The 22,299-nt window shown below is 41.4% G+C and overlaps 1 protein-coding gene across 3 annotated transcripts in view; it reads right to left on the minus strand.

Moving 5' to 3' along the window:
* Positions 1 to 21,597, minus strand: part of Snx14 (sorting nexin 14) — a 66,588-nt gene extending 44,991 nt beyond the window's left edge. For all 3 annotated transcript variants that reach the window (XM_037207826.1, XM_028875543.2, XM_028875542.2), the window contains exons 1-4: positions 21,314 to 21,597; positions 5,401 to 5,521; positions 3,191 to 3,267; positions 2,808 to 2,886 (exon numbers count right to left, since the gene is read on the minus strand). In XM_037207826.1, the coding sequence (XP_037063721.1) occupies positions 2,808 to 2,886; positions 3,191 to 3,267; positions 5,401 to 5,521; positions 21,314 to 21,534 (498 nt within the window). In that variant the 5' untranslated portion in view covers positions 21,535 to 21,597. The remainder of the gene's footprint in view (positions 1 to 2,807; positions 2,887 to 3,190; positions 3,268 to 5,400; positions 5,522 to 21,313) is intronic.
* Between the last annotated feature and the right edge of the window lie 702 nt (positions 21,598 to 22,299).

Here is a 22,299-nt window from a genome sequence, read left to right on the forward strand (position 1 = left end):
CTTGGGAGGCAGAGGTAGGCAGATCTCTGTGAGTTCAAGGCTAGCCTGGTCTACATAGTGAGTTCCAGGACAGCCAGGGCTACACAGAGAAATTCTGTCTCGAAAAACTAGGAAAGGGGAGAGAGAGAGAGAGAGAGAGAGAGAGAGAGAGAGAGAGAGAGAGAGAGAGAGAGAGAGAGAGAAGAAGAAGAAGAAGAAGAAGGAGGAGGAGGAGGAGGAGGAGGAGGAGGAGAAGAAGAAGAGAAAAGAAGAGAAAAGGAAAAGAAAAGAAAAGAAAAGAAAAGAAAAGAAAAGAAAAGAAAAGAAAAGAAAAGAAAAGAGAGATTGAAAAAAAATGCTTCCATAAGATCAGGCTGCAGGCAAGCCTGTAGGGCATTTTCTTAATTAGTGATTGATGGGGAAGGGCCTAGTCCACTGTGGGCCTACCTGGGCGGGTAGGCCTGGGTTCTAAGAAAGCAGGCTGAGCAAGCTAGGGGCAGCAAGTCAGGAAATAGCACCCCTCCATGCCCTCAGCATCAGCTCCTGCCTCCAGGTCCCTGCCCTATTTGAGTTCCTGTCCTAATTTCCTTTGGTGATGAATAGTGATATAAAAGTATAAGCCAAATAAACCCTTCTCCCCAACTTGCTTTTAATCATGTTGTTTCATAACAGCAATAGTAACCCTGACTAAGACACAATGTATCTTTAAAAAATGATTTGCCAGCCAGGAGGTGGTGGCCCACACCTTTAATTCCAACACTCGGGAGGCAGAGGCAAGCAGATCTCTATGAATTCGAGGCCAGTCTGGTCTACAGAGTGAGTTCCAGAATAGCCAAGGCTTCACAGAGAAACCTTGTCTCAAAGAGAAAAGAAAAGATTTGCCATTTCCTTTCCTGGCATCAGTAACCAAAGATGTCCATTTCTAAGCAGTAAGGCTAAAATCATTTGGGTTTTTTTTTTAATTACCAAAACTAAACATTAATTATACTGGGGAGGGGGGGGTCACTAAACCCTCAGCTATTTTCTGTGGCTCCAATGCTTGAATTGTTTCCCAGCAACTGACTCTCAACTAGTCTCCCTGCTTCCAAGCTTACTACCCTCTAGCCTCCAGATGCACCAGTGATCTAAAACATGCATTCACCACACACTTCCCTATGAAACCCTCAACGGATTATACCAAACCAAAATACCTGAAAAGCAAAATGGCTGTGCTAATTCTGGAGAGCCTGCATGCCTGCAACCACAGCCACTTCCTTCCTGATCACTTCCTCTACACCCTAAGTCACATCTAAAGCTCTAGTCACACAGTTTGAAAATCATTAGCTTCCAAGTTCAAATAATCTGAAGCCTTCTGATTTCTTTTTCTTGGAGACAGGGTCTCTCTATATATTCCTGGAACTCACTAAGGAGATCATAGAAATATGTCTGCCCCTGCCTCCCAAGTGCTAGGATTAAAGGTACACACCGCCATGCCCAGCATGATCCCACTGCCTCAGTCTCCCAAGTGCTGGAATTATAGGAATGAAACACCATGCCTTTTTATTGTTTTTTGTTTGTTTGTTTGTTTGTTTGTTTTTTCTGAGACAGGGTTTCTCTCTATAGCCTTGGCTGTCCTGGAACTCCTATAGACCAGGCTGCCCTTGATCTCGGAAATCCACCTGCCTCTGCCTCCCAAGTGCTGGATTAAAAGCATGCGCCATCAGTGCCCAGCAAAAAATTTTTTTTCACCATGCCTAACTTAATAAAGTGTATCAAGATTAGATTTTCTGATAAAAGTATCAGGAAATTTTCTCTATTGGTATTCAATATTTTTTATTTGGATATATAGTCATGCACCAAATAATATTTCAGCCAACACAAATGGCATATTTAACAGTGGTCTCATAAGACTATAAAAGTTCCCACCTCCTGGGAGTTGGGAGTGGGTATCACAGCTGCTATAGCACATGTCTGCTAGTATGTTCATAGCAGTTCAGGTATAAACAAAACTACTGTGCTGCCAGTTATAACAATCTACAGCACATACAATTATGCATAGTATATAACACTTGATAATAAGTACATTACTGATAATAAATACATTTACTATGTTATTCATACTTTATAATCTATGGCATACTATACTTTATAGTATATGTTTATATAGTTTTATGTTTATATCTGTGCTACTTAATTTTAACTGTCAACTTCACATAACCTAGAATCACTGGAAAGTCTCAAATAGGAATTCTTTAGATCAGGTTGGCCTATAGGTGTATATATATAATGAATGTCTTAATGGTTAATCAATGTAGGAAGACCCAGGCCACTATGGACAGCACCATTCCCTAGTCAGGGGCTCCTGAATAGTGTAAGAGGAAAGAGCTAGCTGGAAGCAAGCATGCAAGCATCCACATGTCTACATCCTGCCCTGACTTTCTCAACAATGGACTAGAACATGAAACTGTAAGCCAAATAAGCCCTTTCCTCCCCTCAGCTGTTCTTGTCACGATAGTTTATCACAGCAACAGAAATTAAATTAGAACAAGACTGTACTTTTTATTTTAAAGTTTACTCCTATTTATTGAAATTTAAAAAAAAAAAGAATTTTCTGTAAAACAATACATATTCCATGTTAGGCCAGGAGCAGCTTCAAATCCTCACCTTTGCACAACTCTTGACAGCATCAAGAAGCCCTGTGCAATGACTGAAGTTACCATCAGAGTTTGTACAAGCACATTTTGTGATGCTCTCTCTCACAGGGACAAAACTGCCTAGGATTTTCAGAACACAGTCCCATGCTTAAATAATACATGCTCACACTTGGCAATGTTAGTTAAATTACTGACCTCTGAGAGAGATGCATCCACCTTGGAAGAAACTTTCAGGTCTAGCCAGGGCTGGTAGTTTTCAAGTAGCAAGGAAGGCCTAAAGTAAATCAAACAACTAAATCATTTATAATAAAACAATAACTTGTAATAAAATGTAATAAAAGATCAACAAATAAGAACATTTAACTTGGGGGCTAGCAAGGTGGCTCAGCATTAGGTAAAAGCACTTGACCTAGAAGCTCAATTACTTGAGTTTGATTCTCAGAACCCAGATAAAGGTGGAATGAGAGAACCAATTTGTGCTCTGACCTCCAGACATACAGCACGGCCACACACACACACACACCACACACACACACACACACACACACAGCACAATTTTCAAAAAAAGTTTAACTTACCTATGTCGTTTACATTTTACTTTACCACAAACAGCACAGCTATGACCTTGCGGAAATAACTCTTGAAGTCCTAATTGCTAAAAAAGGAAAGAAAAAAAGAGAATGGTCTTTAGTTTCCATAATATCTCTTTTACGAAGAATCAATTTTCAATAGCTTTGTTACCCTCCATGACAGCATTCAAAGAATTTTTTTTGTTTGGTGCTTCAAAACTAAAACTATTATTTGTAATAAGTACCTGCTAAAATAACTGCCAGTGGACACAAAATACCTTATGAACTGTTTTCCCATACCTAAGCTGGGCCTGGGGTGTATGAACCACTCAGTGGTCCAGTAGTAGAGAATTTTCTAGCATACACAGTGGCATAGGTCCAATGCCTATCACCAGAAAGGTAAGAGTGGGAACCAAAAATAAAGGTTCCCTTAGCAGGCATGGTAATACAAGCCTATAATTCCAACTCTCAGGAGACCAAGGATCTAGAATTTAAGGCCCGAGACCCTGTCTTTAACAATAAATAAACAAATAAATAAATCTATCTTTCACTGTGTCTTCAATTGCAAAAATATAAAGAAAAAAACATTCTTCTCCATTTCTCCCAAAGCTTGGCTTCAATGAGGAGGAAGGCATGTGATAAATCCTAAGGGCCATGACCAAATATGGCCCAGACTTCTGTGTTCCCTCTACAGAGAAATACCACAAACCTCCAATGAGGGACTGTATCAATTTAAAGAGCCATAATCCACGATTCAAAGATAGCCCCCTAGGGGTGCGGAGCACAGCTCTGAAGGGCAGCACTGGAATAGCAGGTGCAAAGCCCCATGCTTTCTCTCCATCGGTGAGGGGGAAAGGGTATCTCACTAAATCCTGACCTGTGGACAGAATTTTAAAAGTCAGAATTTTGCCTTACAGAGGACAGTTAATATACTACTACCACTACTAAATTTCAGAAATACAAATTATTTTGGCTAAGCAAATTGCCTAATTATTTTTTATTTTCTATTGTACACATATTTATTTAAGAGATTTACAGGATTGGAGGGTTGGGGTTAGCTCAATGCTAGAACATTTGCTTAGGCACAAGGATCTGAGTTCAATCCTCAGCCTGTGAGAACACACACAGAGAGACAGAGACAGAAAGAATGAGAATTAAGAGGGTTGGATTATTGTTGAACCCAGAATTCCTTAAATGTCTGTGCTACAGAACTATCTGAAAAGCTTTTAACAACACTATTTACAGGGCAGTAGCCTATAACTTTTTAATCAAAATCTGGGGGAAAGGCCCAACAATCCAGACTGTTGATTATGCCCAAGGGGGGTCTCTTGTACAACCAGCTTTAAAAACCTCTGTTCTAAGCTAACTGCCCTTGTGGTTATCATGTACCCAGGGGACAAGCTGACATTGAGAACTGCAACTTTCTGAGAAGATTGTATTTCCTTTTTACAGTTGTTAATAGAACTGTAAGCCTTACAACTATGACTGAAGATGCAGCTCAGTGGGGAATTACATGCAAGGGCCTGGGTTCAATCTTTTTCTATGGACTTCATGTGTTCCATTATAAAATAATAACAGATAGATTTTTGAAAATCATTGCTTTAAGACTAAACAGCACCGGGCAGTGGTGGCGCACGCCTTTAATCCCAGCACTGGGGAGGCAGAGCCAGGCGGATCTCTGTGAGTTCGAGGCCAGCCTGCTCTACAAAGTGAGTTCCAGGAGAGGCGCACAAAACTACACAGAGAAACCCTGTCTCAAAAAAAAAAAAAAAAAAAAAAAAGACTCAACAGCATGGAGTCACATAAACTGACTTTTAAAATTAAAAACCACCGGCTGGAGAGATGGCTCAGAGGTTAAGAGCACCGACTGCTCTTCCAGAGGTCCCGAGATCAATTCCCAGCACCCACATGGTGGCTCACAACCATCTGTAATGAGATCTGGCACCCTCTACATAAATAAATAAAATTAAAAATCACAAGGCTGGAGAAAGGGTTCAGCAGTAAGTGTGCCTGCTGTTCTTCCTGAGGACCAGAGTTCAGTTCTCAGCACCCACATTGAGTAGCTCACAACTGCCTGTGACTCCAGCTCCAGGGAATCTAACGATCACTTCTGACCTCTAGGAGTATTCACACTTGTGATTTGTGATGTATGCTCACACAGACATATCATGTACACACATATATTTAAAAAAATTTAACTTAAAAAAACACAATTTTACCTTAGGTTTGTATTTTATTGTGAAGAATATATTTGGTAAGAGAGAATCAGGTCCTAATGAACAGTAGAATGTCACAACTCCAGCAACAAATGACCAGAAGATCATTAAGACATGAAGATACCTTAGAAATAAATAAAAATGATCAGAACCAAAGAAATGTATAACATTAAAAGCGATTCCTTTATTGGTCTACCATATATTTATTAAGTACCTATTAATCAAAATCAATTTTAAATTTTCCAATCAGTTAACTTTCTGTAACATATTTGTTAGATATAATATAAATAATAGAATTATATTACCAAATATGCATTTTCATTTAAGTATAGGAGGAAATTAAGTTCAACACTTCATAGTTTCATTTCTATGTTAAGTTTAAGTAGTCTGAATTCATTCTTCCAGAATACCTTCTATTCTCACATTCCACCAAAATTATGATGATCATTAAAATTAATTTTTCCAAGTGCCTACTTTGTGTTAGACAGTGTTGGGCTCTGGGATATAACAGAGTACATCACTACCATGGTCTCTAGTAACACAGAGATCAGTCTGGCAGTGAAAGTTGAATAAATGAGCATAATACAATGTGAACATGTGTTTTGTATTATGAAACAGAACTCAAATGCTATAGAAAAACTTAATGATTAGATAAGGGAAAACCAACAGAGGAAGGTAGGGAAAGGAATTGAGGGACCTGGAAAGAGATAGGGAAATTCAAACTTGACAGCACTGCATGCCTATGGTCTGCTCACAGTTTCCACAAAGTAGAGGCTTAGGACACTTGTTGCTTTTTCATCAGAGGACTCAGGTGCTGTGGGATATCATTCTGTATTCTGTGAATATGTGTTACTCTGATTCAATGATAAATAAAATGCTGATTGGCCAGTAACCAGGCAGGAAGTACAGGCAGGATAAGCAGACGAGAAGAAGGCTGGGAAGAGGAAGTCACCAGCCAGACACAGAGGAAGAAAGATGACAAGGTAGAACTGAGAAAAGGTACCAAGCCACATGGCTAAACATAGATAAGAATTATGGGTTAATTTAAGTGTAAGAGCTAGTCAGTAATAAGCCTGAGCTAATTAATATAAACCTCTGTGTGTTTACTTGGGAGATGCAAATGGGAGAGATTTTTCCAACCGCCAGCCGGCCAGGATACAGGAAAACTTCCAACTACACCCAGGTTTGAGTCCCAGCACCCAATGGTGGCTTACAACCATCTGTAACTCTAGTTCCAGGGGATCTGATGCCCTCTTCTGGCCTCCACAGGCACCAGACACACAGGCCAAACATTCATATATACAAAGTAAAATGAGTAGATCTAAAATAATTTTTTAAATGGTCCTAAGGGGAGCCTGAAGAGGCAAGAAGCCAGATTATTTATTGTGTCATATAATATACCGTATTAAGGTGTCTCAAAACAGGCATGCTCAGTATGATCTTACAGATACCAATCCCCTCACACAGTTCAAACTTCAATGACCACAGCATGCTTATTAATTGTGAATAACTGAATAAATCATAAGCTTTACTGTTAACTCTTCAGTACAAAAACCATAATATAAATAACAGATGTACAAGTGAGCAATTGCATCACCTCTGTTGGCAACTGATTACTCACATACAACAGCAAAACATGCAGTGTTTTACCTCCTTGTTCCCAATGATAACCTTGTATGACATTTTATAAAAATGGATAATTTCACAAGGAAACTGACTCACAAGCATGAAAGTGTGGTGGTATTATTTCCCCCGAAGTATTGTGCACTCTAATAAACTTATCTGATGTCAGAGAACAGAACAGCCACAATATTAAACATAGAGGTTAGGCAGTGGTAGCACACGCCTTTAATCCCAGGAAGTAATGGCAGGAGGCAGAAAAGTATTTAAGGCGTGAGGACGAGGAACTATTGCCTAGTTAAGCTTTTAGGCTTTTGAGCAGCAGTTCAGCTGAGATCCATTCCGGATTAGGACACAGAGGCTTCCAGTCTGAGGAAACAGTATCAGCTGAGGAAGCTGTGGTTTGTTCTGCTTCTCTGATCTTCCAGTGTTCACCCCAGTACCTGGCTCCAGGTTTGTTTTTATTAATAAGACTCTTTAAGATTCATGCTACATCTGGCGCCCAACGTTCTTGGTATGAATTCATGAAAAAGCCGCTTGCCTGTGGCCTTCCTTGCAGGCTCCAGCTCAGACCTGAGCTACCCTCAGCCAGTGGTGGTGGAGCACGCTGGTAGGATTTCCTGAAGAAGGGAGAGGCAGGAAGATCCCGAGTTTCAGGCCAGCCTGGGAGGCTTGCTAAGGAGGGAGCCGAGCCACAAACGGTGGTGGTGAGACCATGGAGGTAGGGGCTGCTGCTCCGAGTTGCTGGCTGCTTCTCTTCGTGTTGGTGATGCTGCTACCTGGGATGAAGGGTTTACTACTGCTTGTTCAGAGAAGAACTGTGAGGACCATCATGTTACAAGAAAGCATCGGCAAAAGTCAGTTTGGAAAAGTTTGGCAAGACAAATGGTGGGGAGAAATTGCTGTGATTTTCTCTTCTAGGGAAGAACATTCATGGTTCTGAGAGACAGACATTTATCAGACTGTGATTGCTCCAAACCACAGAGGAGGCACAAAAAAAAAAAAAAAAAAAAAAAAAAAAAAAAAAAAAAAAAAAAAAACTAAAGGGAACCATGACCATGCCTAACAGCGACTTTGAAATCTTCAAAAGGATGACGGGACCCCACAACAATAACTCCACATGGACTATGGTAAAGCCATTAGTCTGATTAACACCATCAAAAGATCGACTTTGGACTACAAACTACTCAGGACAATTTTGAGATGGTTAGCTGAGATGATCCAGATTCACAGACTACTCAAGCAAGGACTTGAGACAAGCCCTGCATTTTCCCATTATGCAGATACTGGACAAATGATACAATTAACCCTCTCAGGACTTGACAATTAACCCAAAATTTTTCTTTTCAAGATTCCCTAAAGATGCCTTCACCCCCAGAAAGCAGGAAGTAATTTTAAGAAAACTATGCCCATATTCCCAAGAGAAGGGGTGAGTGTTTTTTGGTTATTCAATGGCTTATGGATAATTGCCATTGTTTATGATGGTTGGTTACAAGTTGTTAATTGTTAATGGTCAGAAAAAAAAGCTGAACAAGGAGATTAGATTCAGACAAAAGACAATATATATTTGAGGTAGATCACTGAATCTACTATGAAAAAAAGATAAAGAAATAATAGAATAAATGGGTAGATCATTGAATCTACTCTGAAAAGAAAAAGGGGAAGATATAAAAAATGACAAAAGGTAGATTATTGAATCTATTATGAAAAGAAAAAAGAGAGACTATAGATACAATAAGATAAAAAGGGAGATTATTGAATCTACTTTTAAAAAGGGACTACTTGTTTTAAATAGGATAAGTAATGAAATTTTTTGTCTGAGTTTATCAAATGGTACTGGACTGGACATTGTTAATATATATAATGGAATTTTTGTCTGAATCTGTCAAATGTTAATGGACTAGACATCATTAATGTAATTCTTGACTGTATATATTGTATATACTTATTGGATATAGTTTTTCTTGTATTAGTTATAAGCTTTTTTAATTTTAGACCAAAAAAAAGGGGGGGGGATGTGGTATTGTGTTCCCCGAAGTATTGTGTACTTTAATAAACTTACCTGGGGTCAGAGACAGAACAGCCACAATATTAAACATAGAGGTTAGGCAGTGGTAGCACATGCCTTTAGTCCTAGCATTCCAGAGGCAGAGATCTGCCTGGATCTCTGTGTGTTCAAGGATACAGCCAAGCATGGTGACTCACACCTTTAATCCCAGGAAGTAATGGCAGGAGGCAGAAAGGTATTTAAGGCGTGAGGACCAGGAACTATAGCCTGGTTAAGCTTTTAGGCTTTTGAGCAGCAGTTCAGCTAAGAACCATTCCAGATTAGGACACAGAGGCTTCCAGTCTGAGGAAACAGGATTAGCTGAGGAATTGGCAGGGTGAGGAAGCTGTGGCTTGTTCTGCTTCTCTGATCTTCCAGTGTTCACCCCAGTACCTAGCTTCAGGTTTGTTTTTATTAATAAGAACTTTTAAGATTCATGCTACATGAAAGTGGAACAGGAAATGAGCAGCAATAATGCTAGAAGTGAAATTCAGATCAAAGAAAATGCAATTACAAATGAAATAGGTCCTTGTGGGAATGTGGACACTGCTATTGTTAAAGACTCTAGATAAGCAGGACTGAGGATGTAGGTCAGCTGGTAGAGCGCTTGCCTGGCATCCAGGAAAGCCTGGGTTTGCTCTCTAACAGCACATAAACCAGGCATGCCTCCGATCCCAACATCTAGGAGATGGAAGTCTGCCTTAGCCAGCCTGGGCTCAAATGGTGACGGGAATATTAGCAACAAAGGGTGAAAACATCACAAAGTGATTTTGGCAAAAATCTTTACATTTAAGGAAGTTTGGGAAATATTGTATGACAGTGAGTGAAAAACTGAAATCAATCCACATTTAGAAGCTTGGCCATTAGACACAGAGAAGAGATCCCATATACTAAATTCAAATTACTCTCTATTTACATTTATTGCAAAGAAATAAATAAGAGTGTGAACTATGTGAACTACAAACTAGTACCCTAGAGCTAGTACCCTAAAACTAGGGTACAATCAGCTTGGCCATTAGACACAGAGAAGATATTCCAGATACTAAATTCAAATTACTCTGTTACACATTTTTTTGCAAAGAAATAAATAAGGTGAACTATGTGAACTAGAAACTAGTACCCTAAACCAGGGTACAATCAGTCTTTTCCCCTCTCAAGCAATGCTCTCATAACTGACAGCTATGTATCTTAAAAAAAAAAAAAAAATGGCAATGAGAGAGAATGAAGTCACATTTTAGGGAGAACCCAGGAGAGTAAATGAAGAGATTTGTTGTTTGGTTTGGTTTGGTTTGGTTTGTGAATAGGGTCTCACTCTGTAGTGCTGGCTGACCTAGAACTTACTATGTAGACCAGCCTGGCCTCAAACTCGCAGATCCATGGGCCCCTGTCTCCCAAGTACTGAAATTAAACATATGCCCACCACACCTAGCGCAAAAAGGTGTTAGTAGTATATTCTCAATATTGTTCCATGTTTCTCTGAGGCCTAGTTAACAGTATTCTGTTATTTAGTATTCTCTTGGCCAAACCTAGTACAAACTGAGTTTTTATTAGTTATTATCAAAAGTCCTAAGTGGCCTGGCAGATTGCTCAGTAGGTAAACATGCTTGCCTCCTGATGGTGTAAGCATGACGACCTAATGTGATCCCCGGAAATCACACAAAGGTGGAAAGAGAGACCAATTTCACCAAGTTGTCCTCCGACCTCCACACAGGTGCTATGAGCTCCCATACACATCTACATATCTGACACATACACATACATACAAATAATAAGTGAAATAAAAAATACACAGTAAAGATGAAGGACAACTGCAAATACACAGGACAAGAAAAAAGAAAACATGAAAAGAGAGCACAAGTAAGTCCTGAGTGATGCTAAGGAAATGATAAACAATGTCATGGAAGTCCTAGGAAGGAAAGTGACAGTATTACGCGGAGTCCATGCTTGCTGCAATACAGAGATTGGCCTTGTCTAGGAACACACTGGCTATGTCAAAGCTGTTACAATAATCTAGGAGAGGAGATAAGGACCCTCACCAGGGAAGAGACAGAGAAAAAAGGAGCTGATTCTTTTGACAAACAGAAGAAAAATGAAAAAGACTGGAGTAGCTGGTTAGGTATGAACAAGAAGGAAAGCCTTCGATTCATACCATCAAGATACATGCTCAGCTATGTTCATAGCAGCACTATTTGTAATAGCCAGAACCTGGAAACAACCTAGATGCCCATCATGGATGGATGAAAAAAATGTGGTATATATACACAATGGAGTACTACTCAGCAGAGAAAAACAATGAAAGCATGAAATTTGCAGGCAAATGGATGGAACTAGAAAAAAACATCCTGAGTGAGGTAACCCAAACCCAGAAAGACAGTCATGGTATGTACTCACTCATAAGTGGATTCTAGATATAAAATAAAGAACAATCAGACCACAACCCATAGAACCATGGAGGCTATATATATAGCATGGAGGTCCCTAGGACGACTGTGGCTTATAATAAATTTCGGTTTTACTCAATTATTGAAAAAAAAAATAGCCAAATGAATGGAAACACATGAACTATGAACCAAAGGCTGAGGGGCCCCCAGCTGGATCAGGCCTTCTGAATAGGTGAGACAGTTGATTGGCTTGATCAGTTTGGGAGGCAACTAGGCAGTGGGACCAAGTCCTGTGCTCACTGCATGAGTTGGCTGTTTGAAACCTGGAGCTTATGCAGGGACACTTGGCTCAGTCTGGGAGGAAGGGACTGGACCTGCCTGGACTGAGTCTACCAGGTTGATCGCAGTCCTCGGGGGAGGATTTGCCCTGGAGAAGGTGGGAATGGGGAGGGGTGGGAGGGGGAGAATAGGGGAACCCGTGGCTGATATGTAGAACTGAATGGAATTGTAAAATAAAATAAAATTTAAAAAAATTTTAATCCCAGAACTCGGGAGGCAGAGCCAGGAGGATCTCTGTGAGTTCGAGGCCAGCCTGGGCTACCAAGTGAGCTCCAGGAAAGGCGCAAAGCTACACAGAGAAACCCTGTCTCGGAAAAAAAAAAAAATTAAAAATTAAAAAAATTTTAAAAAAAGGAAAGCCTTCAAGAAACAAACTAGTCTTTGGACTGGCCAAGTTTCAGGTGTCCTAGCATGTGCCACAGAAAAATGGCGTACGAATGGCTATATATTGTAACTCTTTACAGAAAATATTAGTTAAAAACAAAGGATTAGAAATTAGAAAAAAAAAAAAAAACACTAAAGTCACAGGAATATATGACGTGACCCAGTAAGAAAAGGAAGAGTTTAAAAAATAGAGAGAGGAAGCCTTTAATCCCAGCAATTGGGGGTTGGAGAGATGGCTCAGAGGTTAACAGCATTGGCTGCTCTTCTAGAGGTCCTGAGTTCAATTCCCAGCAACCACATGGTAGCTTCCAATCATCTATAATGTGATCTGGTACACTTTTCTGGCATGCAGGCATACATGCAGGCAGAACACTGTATACATGATAAATAAATAAGGAAGGAAGGAAGGAAGGAAGGAAGGAAGGAAGGAAGGAAGGAAGGAAGGAAGGAAGGAAGGAAGGAAGGAAGGAATAATCCCAGCAATTGGGAGGCAGAGGCAGACAGATCTCTGTGAGTTCAAGGCCAGCCTGGTCTACATAGTGAGTTCTAGGACTAGCTCCAAAGCTACACAGAGAAACCTTGTCTTAAAAAAAAAAAAAAATACAGAGGGCTGGAGAGAGGTCTCAGCAGTTAAGAACAGAGACCCGAGTTCCATTCCCAGCAGCTCACTATCTGGCTCTGATCTGTCTATAACATCAGCCCCAGGGGATCCAGCATCCTCTTCTGGTCTCCTTGGCTATGATGTGTGTGATATACATAACTCACACAGGCATACAGACATACATGCTAAAATAATATTTTTTAATTTTTAACTAAACATAGAGAAGAAGCTAAGCGTAAGCCAACAAGCTGTATTCCTCCATGGCTTCTGCTTCAAGGTCCTGCTTGAGTTCCTCCCCTGCCGTCCCTCAATGATGGACTGTAGCCTGTAAGCTGAAATAAACCCTTCCCCCATGAGTTTGCATTTGATTTTACCAAGGCATGTGGCAACTATTTCTCAGAAAGGCAGACAGCACTGCGGGGCTGGGACCCATGAGAGAAGGGAAGCATCCTGCTGGGCTTCATGTGCATCCCAGATTCTTCCCTCATATCTCTCCACTTGCAAAAGAAATTGTGAGACCCAGAGCTCAGAATCTGAGGGACGCAGCAGCTAAGATGGGAAAAAATGTAGAAATGCTGATATCTTATTTATAGACAGTGACCAAGTAAGTCAAAAGGTCAGGACACTCAGCTAGTGAAACCACCTGACTGCCATGCTCTGAATTCTACACCTGAGAAACATCCACTCTGTGCCTATTACTAACAATGCTCTCGCCCACTGGTAAAAGGAGCCCGTTGCCAAGCCTGACTACGTGAGTTAGATCCCTGGAACTCACACAGTGAAGGAGAGAACTGTCTTCCAAAAGCTATCCTCCCCGTGTGTGGGGGGTGGTGGTGGTGGTGGTGTGATATTGTGTTTGCCAAAATATTGTGCACCTTAATAAACTTATCTGGGGACAGAGAACAAAACAGCCACTAGATATAGAGGCCAGAAAATGGTGACACACACACCTTTAATCGTAGCATTCCGGAGGCAGAGATCCGCTTGGATCTCTGTGAGTTCAAGGCCACACTGGAAACAGCATGGCATGGTAACGAGAGCCTTTAATCCCAGGAAGTGATGGCAGAAAGGTATTTAAGGTGTGAGGACCAGGAACTTAGAGCCTGGTTAAGCTTTTAGGCTTTTAGCAGCAGTTCAGCTGAGATTCATTCTGGATGAGGACTCAGAGGCTTCCAGTTTGAGGAAACAGGATCAGCTGAGGAATTGGCGAGGTGGCTGTGGCTTGTTCTGCTTCTCTGATCTTCCAGCATTGACCCCAGTACCTGGCTCCAGGTTTGTTTCTATTAATAAGAACGATTTAAGATTTGTGGTGTGTGTGTGTGTGTGTGTGTGTTGTGTACAAGAAATGAGTGAAAGTTCTCACTCAGTAATTAAACATCAATACCCACCCCTCGGAAAACCACTATGGCTCCAGTGTTTACAAAATGTCTCTGAAGCCTTTCCAGTTCATGCTTCACCTTCCTAAACTGTTTCCTTTATTCAAACTTACGATGGAACTAAAGAAGTACACTCTACATCTAAACAAAAAAAAAATTAAGTAAATCTTACATTTGTAAGTAGCAACTATACCCATTTCCCCAAAATCATTCCAACCATGTATAATCCAAATTTAAGATTAATGAATAATTACAGCATAATATATATATATATATATATATATATATATAGCATTCCCAAGTGATATCGATGAAGTGTTCACATCATATATCAACCTGATTTCTGTAATAAATTATATAAACAGTGAGATATATAATATAAATTATATAAACAGCCTCATGTCTCTTCAGGTTATCAAATTTAATTTGGTACCTAAGTTAGAAAAAAAAATTTTTTTTAGAGTGCTTTTGAGGGCTGGAGAAATGGCTCAGTGATTAAGAGCACTAGCTGCTCTTCCAGAAGACCCAGGTTCAATTCCCAGCACCCACAATGCAGCTCATAATTGTCTGTAACTCCAGTTCCAAGGTACCTGACACCCTCATGCAGTCAAAACACCAATGCACATAAATAAAAATAAAAAATAGAGTGCTTTTGAATTCTAAATTACAACTTAAGAACTGTAGAACCCACTACTAGTTACATGCCTGTGGTCTTGGTTACCTGGAAGGCTGAGGCAAAAGGAGGAGTTTGGGGCTAGCCTGGAAAACACAGTAAGAGCCCCATCTCTTAAAATAAAAAATATCCTGTAGCAGGAAGTTCCCAGCCTGAGCTACAAAGAGAGTTCAAGGTCAGCTTGGCCTACCTAGCCTGAGACCCTGTCAAAAAAAAAAAAAGACTATACTTAGAATGAATGACAGTAAACTCTACATTCATTAGTGCTAGCTATAACTAAAGTCAACTAGAACAAAGACATTAAGATGAAACTTTCTAGCCAGGTATCATTTCGCAGTGTACAGACAATTTCACTGTAGCACCTTCTGAGACAAATCCCAGCACAGCACTATTGTCATCAAGAAGCTAGAAAAAATACCCACAATGCACAGGAAAGCCCCCAACAACAAGGAATTATCTGGCTCAAAACAAGTTCAACATTCCAAATGCTAGGGGATAAAAAGAAATTCCAAGTGCACAGCAAGGAAACTGTAAAGAACAAAAAACAATAGGAAGGACAACAGCAGCAAGCAAACTTACCAAATATAAGCTGATTCTTAGAAAAAATAGTAATGTAAACCAACCTCTAAAGGAGTCTATTTACAAGCACTAGAAAATCAGTTTTACTTTTTGTTGTTGTTTTTGAGACACAGTTCTGTGTATCCCTGACTGTCATGGAACTCACTCTGTAGCCCAGGCTGGCCTCGACCTCAGAGATCCACCTGCCTCTGCCTCCCCAGTGCTGGGACTATGTACTTGCCACCACCGCCTGGGAAAACCAGTTTTTCTTTTTCAGACTTAATTCACTTTATTTTTCTTGTATAAAAACTCTTTTGTGGTGGCCAAAGCTGGAGCCTGGATCCTCTGAGGAGAGACTCTGGTGTGGGTTTTTGCAAGATGGTCAGTGAATTCCTGATAAGGACACTTAGTGAACACAGTCTCTTTCTAGAGGTCAGGGGTCAGGTAGCAGCAGGTCTTAGAGATGCCATCAAAGGTGGCCTTGGCAAAGTTGCCCAGGGTGGCAGTGCAGCCCCTGGATGATGTGTAACGGTCATCAATACCAGCCATCATCAGTAGCTTCTTGGGCACAGGAGCAGAGACAATGCCAGTGCCCCTGGGACAGGATGAGACGCACCAACACAGAGCCACAGCGGCCCTGCTTTTATTGCAGTCCCTAAGGCTGGAATGTTTGTTTGTGGATGTATACATGTGACTGTAGTATATGCACTCTTATACACATAGAGGGATGCCAGGGGAGGGAGTCAGATGTCCTCCTCTATCACGTCCTACCTTATTTCTTTGAGACAGGGGCTCTCCCTGAACTTGAAGCTCTCCATTTTGGGGTTTTGGGGTTTTTTTTTTGTTTTTTTTTGTTTGTTTGTTTTTGTTTTTGTTTTTTTTGAGACAGGGTTTCTCTGTGTAGCTTTGCGCCTTCCTGGAACTCGCTTTGTAGACCAGGCTGGCCTCGAACTCACAGAGATCCGCCTGCCTCTGCCTCCCGAGTGCTGGGATTAAAGGCGTGCGCAACCACCACCTCCTACCCCACCCCCCGGCTTTTGGTTCTTTTTGGCTAGGCTAGTAGCCCCAGCCATCCTCTTGTGTCTGTTTACCTCAGTGCTGGGGTGATGGGCATGGGACTAAGCCTGGCTTATTAGAGGAGTTAGGATCTAAACTGATGATCCCCACATAGGCATAACGTGCACTCAACCACTGAGCTATCTCTACAGCTCCTCTAGTGCCCTGTTGCATTTTTTTAGTCACAGAATTTTTAAAGATTTAAGTGTGTGCATGCATATGCATGACAATGTGAATGAGGATATGTACACATGTATGTACAAGTGCCCATAGAGGCCAGAAAAAGATATCAGATCTCTTAGAGCTAGAATTTCAGGAGTTTGTGAGCTGCCCAATTTTTGGTGCTAGTATCCAACTCTGGTCCTCATAATAGAGCAGCAAGTGCTATTAATAGCACAGCCATCTTACCGCATTCCCTCTACAGGTTTAAAGGACTGCCTTATCTGCCACTACTCACAGGTCCTTTCTGTGCCTCATCCAACCTCTCCACCCAGTCAGTTCTTCCACATCCTTCTCCAGGGTCTAGCCTGGGACTTTCTGCACCTCATCCAACCTCTCCACCCAATCAGTTCTTCCACATTCTTCTCTAGGGTCCAGCCTGGTACTTTCTGAACCTTATCCAACCTCTTCACCCAGCCAGATCTCCCACAATCTTCCCTGGGGTCTAGACCTGTGGATCTGCTGACCCTGCCAATCCATGCATCATCCCCAACCTGCCAGTTCCAGCCCTGGTCATACATCCAGTCCTCTGGCCTTGTCTGGTCACCCTTGTGGGATTGACAACAAAATATTTTTAGCTGAAGAGAGAAATGAGCATAGCAGAGAGACTGTAAAAATAAATAAATAAATAAATAAATAAATAAATAAATAAAAGGCATAAATATTAAAATACAAAGTATCACTGAGAACACAAAAAATACCACCAAACATAACAACAGGATGAGTACAAGTAACACACACTTGTCCATAATAACTTTAAATATCAATGGTTTCCCAATAGAAAGACACAGGGTGATTGAATGGATCAAGAAACAAAATCTACCTATTGTCTATAAGAAATCCATTTTAGCTTCAACAATAAACACCTCACTGAGTAAAAGATAGACAACAGTAGCCCAAGTCACAGCAGAAACCAATGAAATATAAGCAAAGAAAACAATATAAAGAATCGACAAATCTAAGACCTGGTTCTTTGAGAAAATAAACAAGATTGACAGATTGCCCAAAAGAAAGAATGAGAGGACTCAAGCTGACAGAATCAGAAATAAAACAGTGAAACATTATTAAAGACACCAAAGAAATTTAGAATATTATAAGGAAATATTTTCAAAATATGTATTCTATTAAGCTGGAAAACCTAAAAGAAATTGATGAATTTCTAAATTCAGCCAAATCACCAAAATTAAACCAAGAAGTCAACAAACCTAAAAAGACCCATAACAAATGAGGTGATTAAAATAGGAAAAGCCTTCCAGCTTAAAAAAAAAAAAAATTGCAGAACCAGATGGATTCACAGCAGAATTCTACCAGACTTCCAAAGGCCAATCCTTCATAAATTATTCAAAAACAACAAAAACAGAAGGAGCACTTCCAAATTCCTTCTACAAAGTCACTAATTACTCTCCTCTAATACCCAAACCAGGTAAAGACAGCAAAAAAAGAAAACTACAGGCCATATAATCTTAGATGGGGGGGGGGGCAAGACCTGCTCAATAATATGCTTGCAAACAGAATACAGACAAATATCAAAAAGATTATACACCATAGCCAATTTAGCTTTTTCTCTGAAATGCCAGAAATGGTTCAACACATGCAAGTCAATGAATGTAATAAACCACATAGATGGACAAAAATCACATGATCATCTCAACAGACACAGCAAAAGCCTCTGACAAAATTCAACATGCCTTCATGATAAAAGTCCTATAAGATGTAGGGTAGAGGGAACATACCTCAACCCTGTAAAAGCTATAAAGGGGAAGCCCACAGCCAACATGATCCTATATGGAGAAAAGCTTCAAGGAACCCCACCCACTACAGTCAGGAACAAGACAAGGATGTCATTATCCCTGTGCCTTTTCAACAGCGTGCTCAAGTGCTAGCTGCAGCAGTAAGGCAAGAAAAGGAAACTAAAGGGATACAAATAGGGAAAGAAGACATCAAACTATTCCTATTTGCAGATGACGTGATACTATCCATTAGAGATCCCAGAATTTTTACTAAGAGCTTCTAGAAATGATGAACAAATCCATCAATGTGGCAGGATACAGAATCAGCTTGCAAAAATCAACAGCTTTTCTATACACTAAGAAGAAACATACAAAGAAGATCACAGACACACTCCCATTCACAATATCCTCAAAATAAAATATCTAGGAATAAACCTAACTAAGAAGTGAAAGACCCCTACAATGAAAATTAAGCTCTGGCTGGGCGGTGGTGATGCACGCCTTTAATCCCAGCACTCGGGAGGCAGAGGCAGGCGGATCTCTGTGAGTTCGAGGCCAGCCTGGGCTACCAAGTGAGTTCAGGAAAGGCGCAAAGCTACACAAGAGAAACCCTGTCTCAAGAAAAACCAAAAAAAAAAAAAAAAAAAAAAAAGAAAGAAAGAAAAGAAAAAAGGAAAATGACTAAGAAATATCACAAAAAAAAAAATGTCCATCATCCTTAGCAATTAGGAAAATTCGAAACCACACAACTTTGAGATTTCACCTTAACCAGCCAGAACGGCAAAGACCAATAAAACATCTGACAGCAAATGCTGCTGAGGCTGGGGGGGGGGGGGGGACGGGACACCTTCATCCATTGTTGGTGGGATTGCAAAATGGTGCAGCCAGGAGAGAAAGGAGAGTGGAGAAGTCTCAAAAACCTACAAGTAAAGCTGGGCAATAGTGGCACACACCTTTAACCCCAGCACTCAGGAGGCAGAGGCAGTCAAATCTCTGTGAGTTTGAGGTCAGCCTGGTCTACAGAGTGAGTTCCAGGACAGCCAGGCCTATTAACACAGAGAAATCCTGTCTCAAAAAAAAAAAAAAAAAAAAAAGTCTTAGAGTAAATGAACCTATTAGTGCCTATTGGCAGAAAGGACCAGGTTTTCTCATATGACATTCCAAGGACAACCTAATAATACAAAGCATATGTTTGTCTTTCTGTCTCTTTCTCTCTCTCTCTCACACACACACACACAGCAGTACACATCTTAAAGAAAATTTATAAAAAAGTACATTATTCACTCTGTTCTGTACCCTCCCTAATACTTTTCCTGAAAAGAGGCTCTCTAACCATTTATTTAAAGACAGCACTGTGGAGGCTGGAGAGATAGTCTATGGTTAAGTATACAGGCTGCTCTTCCAGAGAATGAAGGGTCCATTCCAACACCCACATTCTCTAACTTCAGTTCCAGGAGATCCAAGGCCCTTTTCTGGCCTCCATCGGCACTGCATGCACATGGTACAGACATATCTGCAGGCAAAACACCCATTTACATAAAATAATAAAATAAAAAGACAGCACTATGATATTTAAAGTCACATTAGCTGATTCAACAATAACAAATGGGAAAAGAGTATGCCAAAACAATTTCACTCATAAACATGCCCACTGAGAGATAAAAATATATGTGTACTTTCTCCCTTTTTTACATAATACAAAATTCATGGTACAGATCCCATGTCACATACACCAGACAGCATTTTATGATTTAGCAACATATAATATTAGATGCTATGACTTCCTAAGTTGATGATGCTAGTTCAATATGCTCTCAACTAATGACTGTCCCACCTTGGAGAGGAATTACACTTAAATTCCTGTTGAAGAAAGTTGAGGACAAAACTTAAATCCTGTAGTTTACATTTAGTTCAATTGAACCTGTCAGTCTAGCTTGGAATGCCTTTCAGAGGACAGAATGGTAGTAATTAACAATTTTTACTGTTTAAACGATCTCACTTCTTCCACAGTCCAACAAATACCTCACCACCATAACCCAGGCACTTTTTTTAAAAAAAAACATAGAAATCACTACTTAAGTCTACTTACTTCAGCCCCAAATCAACAAACAAAGCCACCGTGAAAACAAAACAAAAACTGCTGTCACAGTCACGGTAAATGGTTAGCCTTAGTGAAAATACTAAGTTAAATCCCTTGTGTGTGCTTTCCACTGTTATGTTTGCTGATGAACTACTTCGAAAACAAAATGACTGCTCGAAACATCAGAGGAAACAACATGATGTTCTTAAGTATACATCTTTTCTACTATCCCCTGCACCGATACTACTTCTGGAAAGGGCAAAACTAAGGAAATCTACAAGCTTCAGGGGCGGGACCTGACCTCAAATTTTCAATTTAATCATTTTAACTTTTCAGAATATTTCAGCTCTTAAAAAGAGCGAGAGAAACAAGAATATTGTAGATATGTGATGGGTATTATTTCGCTTTCTGATATCGAATCAAAAATCTTTAAAACAGATGAAACTGTGGCTACCAAGGTGTGTGCCCGCGAGTGTGTGCATGTATATACTACTGCAAGAGAGAAGGGTTCCGCCTGGGACTGCGGCTGCAACCGGACTTTAAACCTTCCCTCCTCCGGTAACTGAATCGCCTTTTACCATCTCGAACTGAGGTGGCTATACATATTTCGGTTGTGAAAAAAATAGGCGACAAAGGCCCAGATTTTGAGAAATGGTCAGAAAAAGAAAGGTTCAGGGCTAGGTAACCTCGGAGAATGCCCGGCCCACGGGCAGTCGGCCAGCCCGCATATCCGGGTGTGACCTCGGCCGTCCCTCCCGAGGCCACTGTGCGGAGTTGGCTCTCGCCCGCTGTCAGCAGCCCGCAGCCCAGCACAGCCTCCCGAGCGGCCTCCGCGGGGCCAACGGCAGGTACCTGTTGAGGAGCAGCGAGGCGGCGCTGAGGCAGAGCAGCAGGAAGCAGAAGAGCGGGTACTGGCGGCAGATTTCGCGCCCCACGTCCAGCCGCAGCCGCTGCTTCAACCTCCCCGCGATCGTCCGCATCCAAGACCCCATCTCGGTCCATGCAGCGGAGGACTTGCCGCCCTCAGAGGCCGATGGGGAGGACACCCCCACCGCCCGGCGGCGGATCCACATAGCCACCCACCACCCAGCTTCGCCTCTAGTCACAGCCGCCCCAGGCCCCGCCCCGAGACCCTCGCCGCGCGTGCGCAGTCACCACCCACACCATACGCAAGGCCGCAGTTGGTCCACCGCCGCCACCCTGCGGGAGGACAGGGGCGTACTCAGACCGAGACATACTGGTCCGGCCACCCACTGGCTTATCCGGAAGTCCGGGAAAACCTAGACCGTCGAGACTGGCAGTATTACAGAAGAGTGGAGGAAGGTTACCTATGCACAGCACCCAAGTGCGGCACCCGAAGCCCTCTGGGAAGTGTAGTCCGTATTGCGTACCCTGCCACCCCACCCTTTCGATTCTTGTAGCCACGCCTAAGGGAAAGGAGTGAAGGAGACCTTAAAGTCCGCTTTTTTATAGGGGATCAAACTGGGGATTATGACAGTGGGGAGAGAAACAGCCCACCTGGCCGCCACCCACTGCAGAACACCAACGTCTTTGCCATGTCACTACCAAGGTGGACCCAGAGTCACCTCACCAGGCAGGCTTAGTCACAAACCCGTGTAGGATGGAAGCAGGTTGGTAAACTAGGTACTCCCTTTTAGAATCTCATTCTAAATTTTAATGTTCGTATTCTGTAGTAGCTAAAAATCCAAGCACCGTGCGAAGCATTTTAACTTAACTTATACATTATCCTCATAGCGTAGGTGTTCTAGTTTCAACTATGGTATAGCCACATTGCTGGAACAAACAAGATCCTACTCCGGATCGCTTCTGATGAAAGA

This window comes from Peromyscus leucopus, chromosome 7 (assembly GCF_004664715.2).
Source record: "Peromyscus leucopus breed LL Stock chromosome 7, UCI_PerLeu_2.1, whole genome shotgun sequence".
Taxonomy (NCBI): domain Eukaryota; kingdom Metazoa; phylum Chordata; class Mammalia; order Rodentia; family Cricetidae; genus Peromyscus; species Peromyscus leucopus.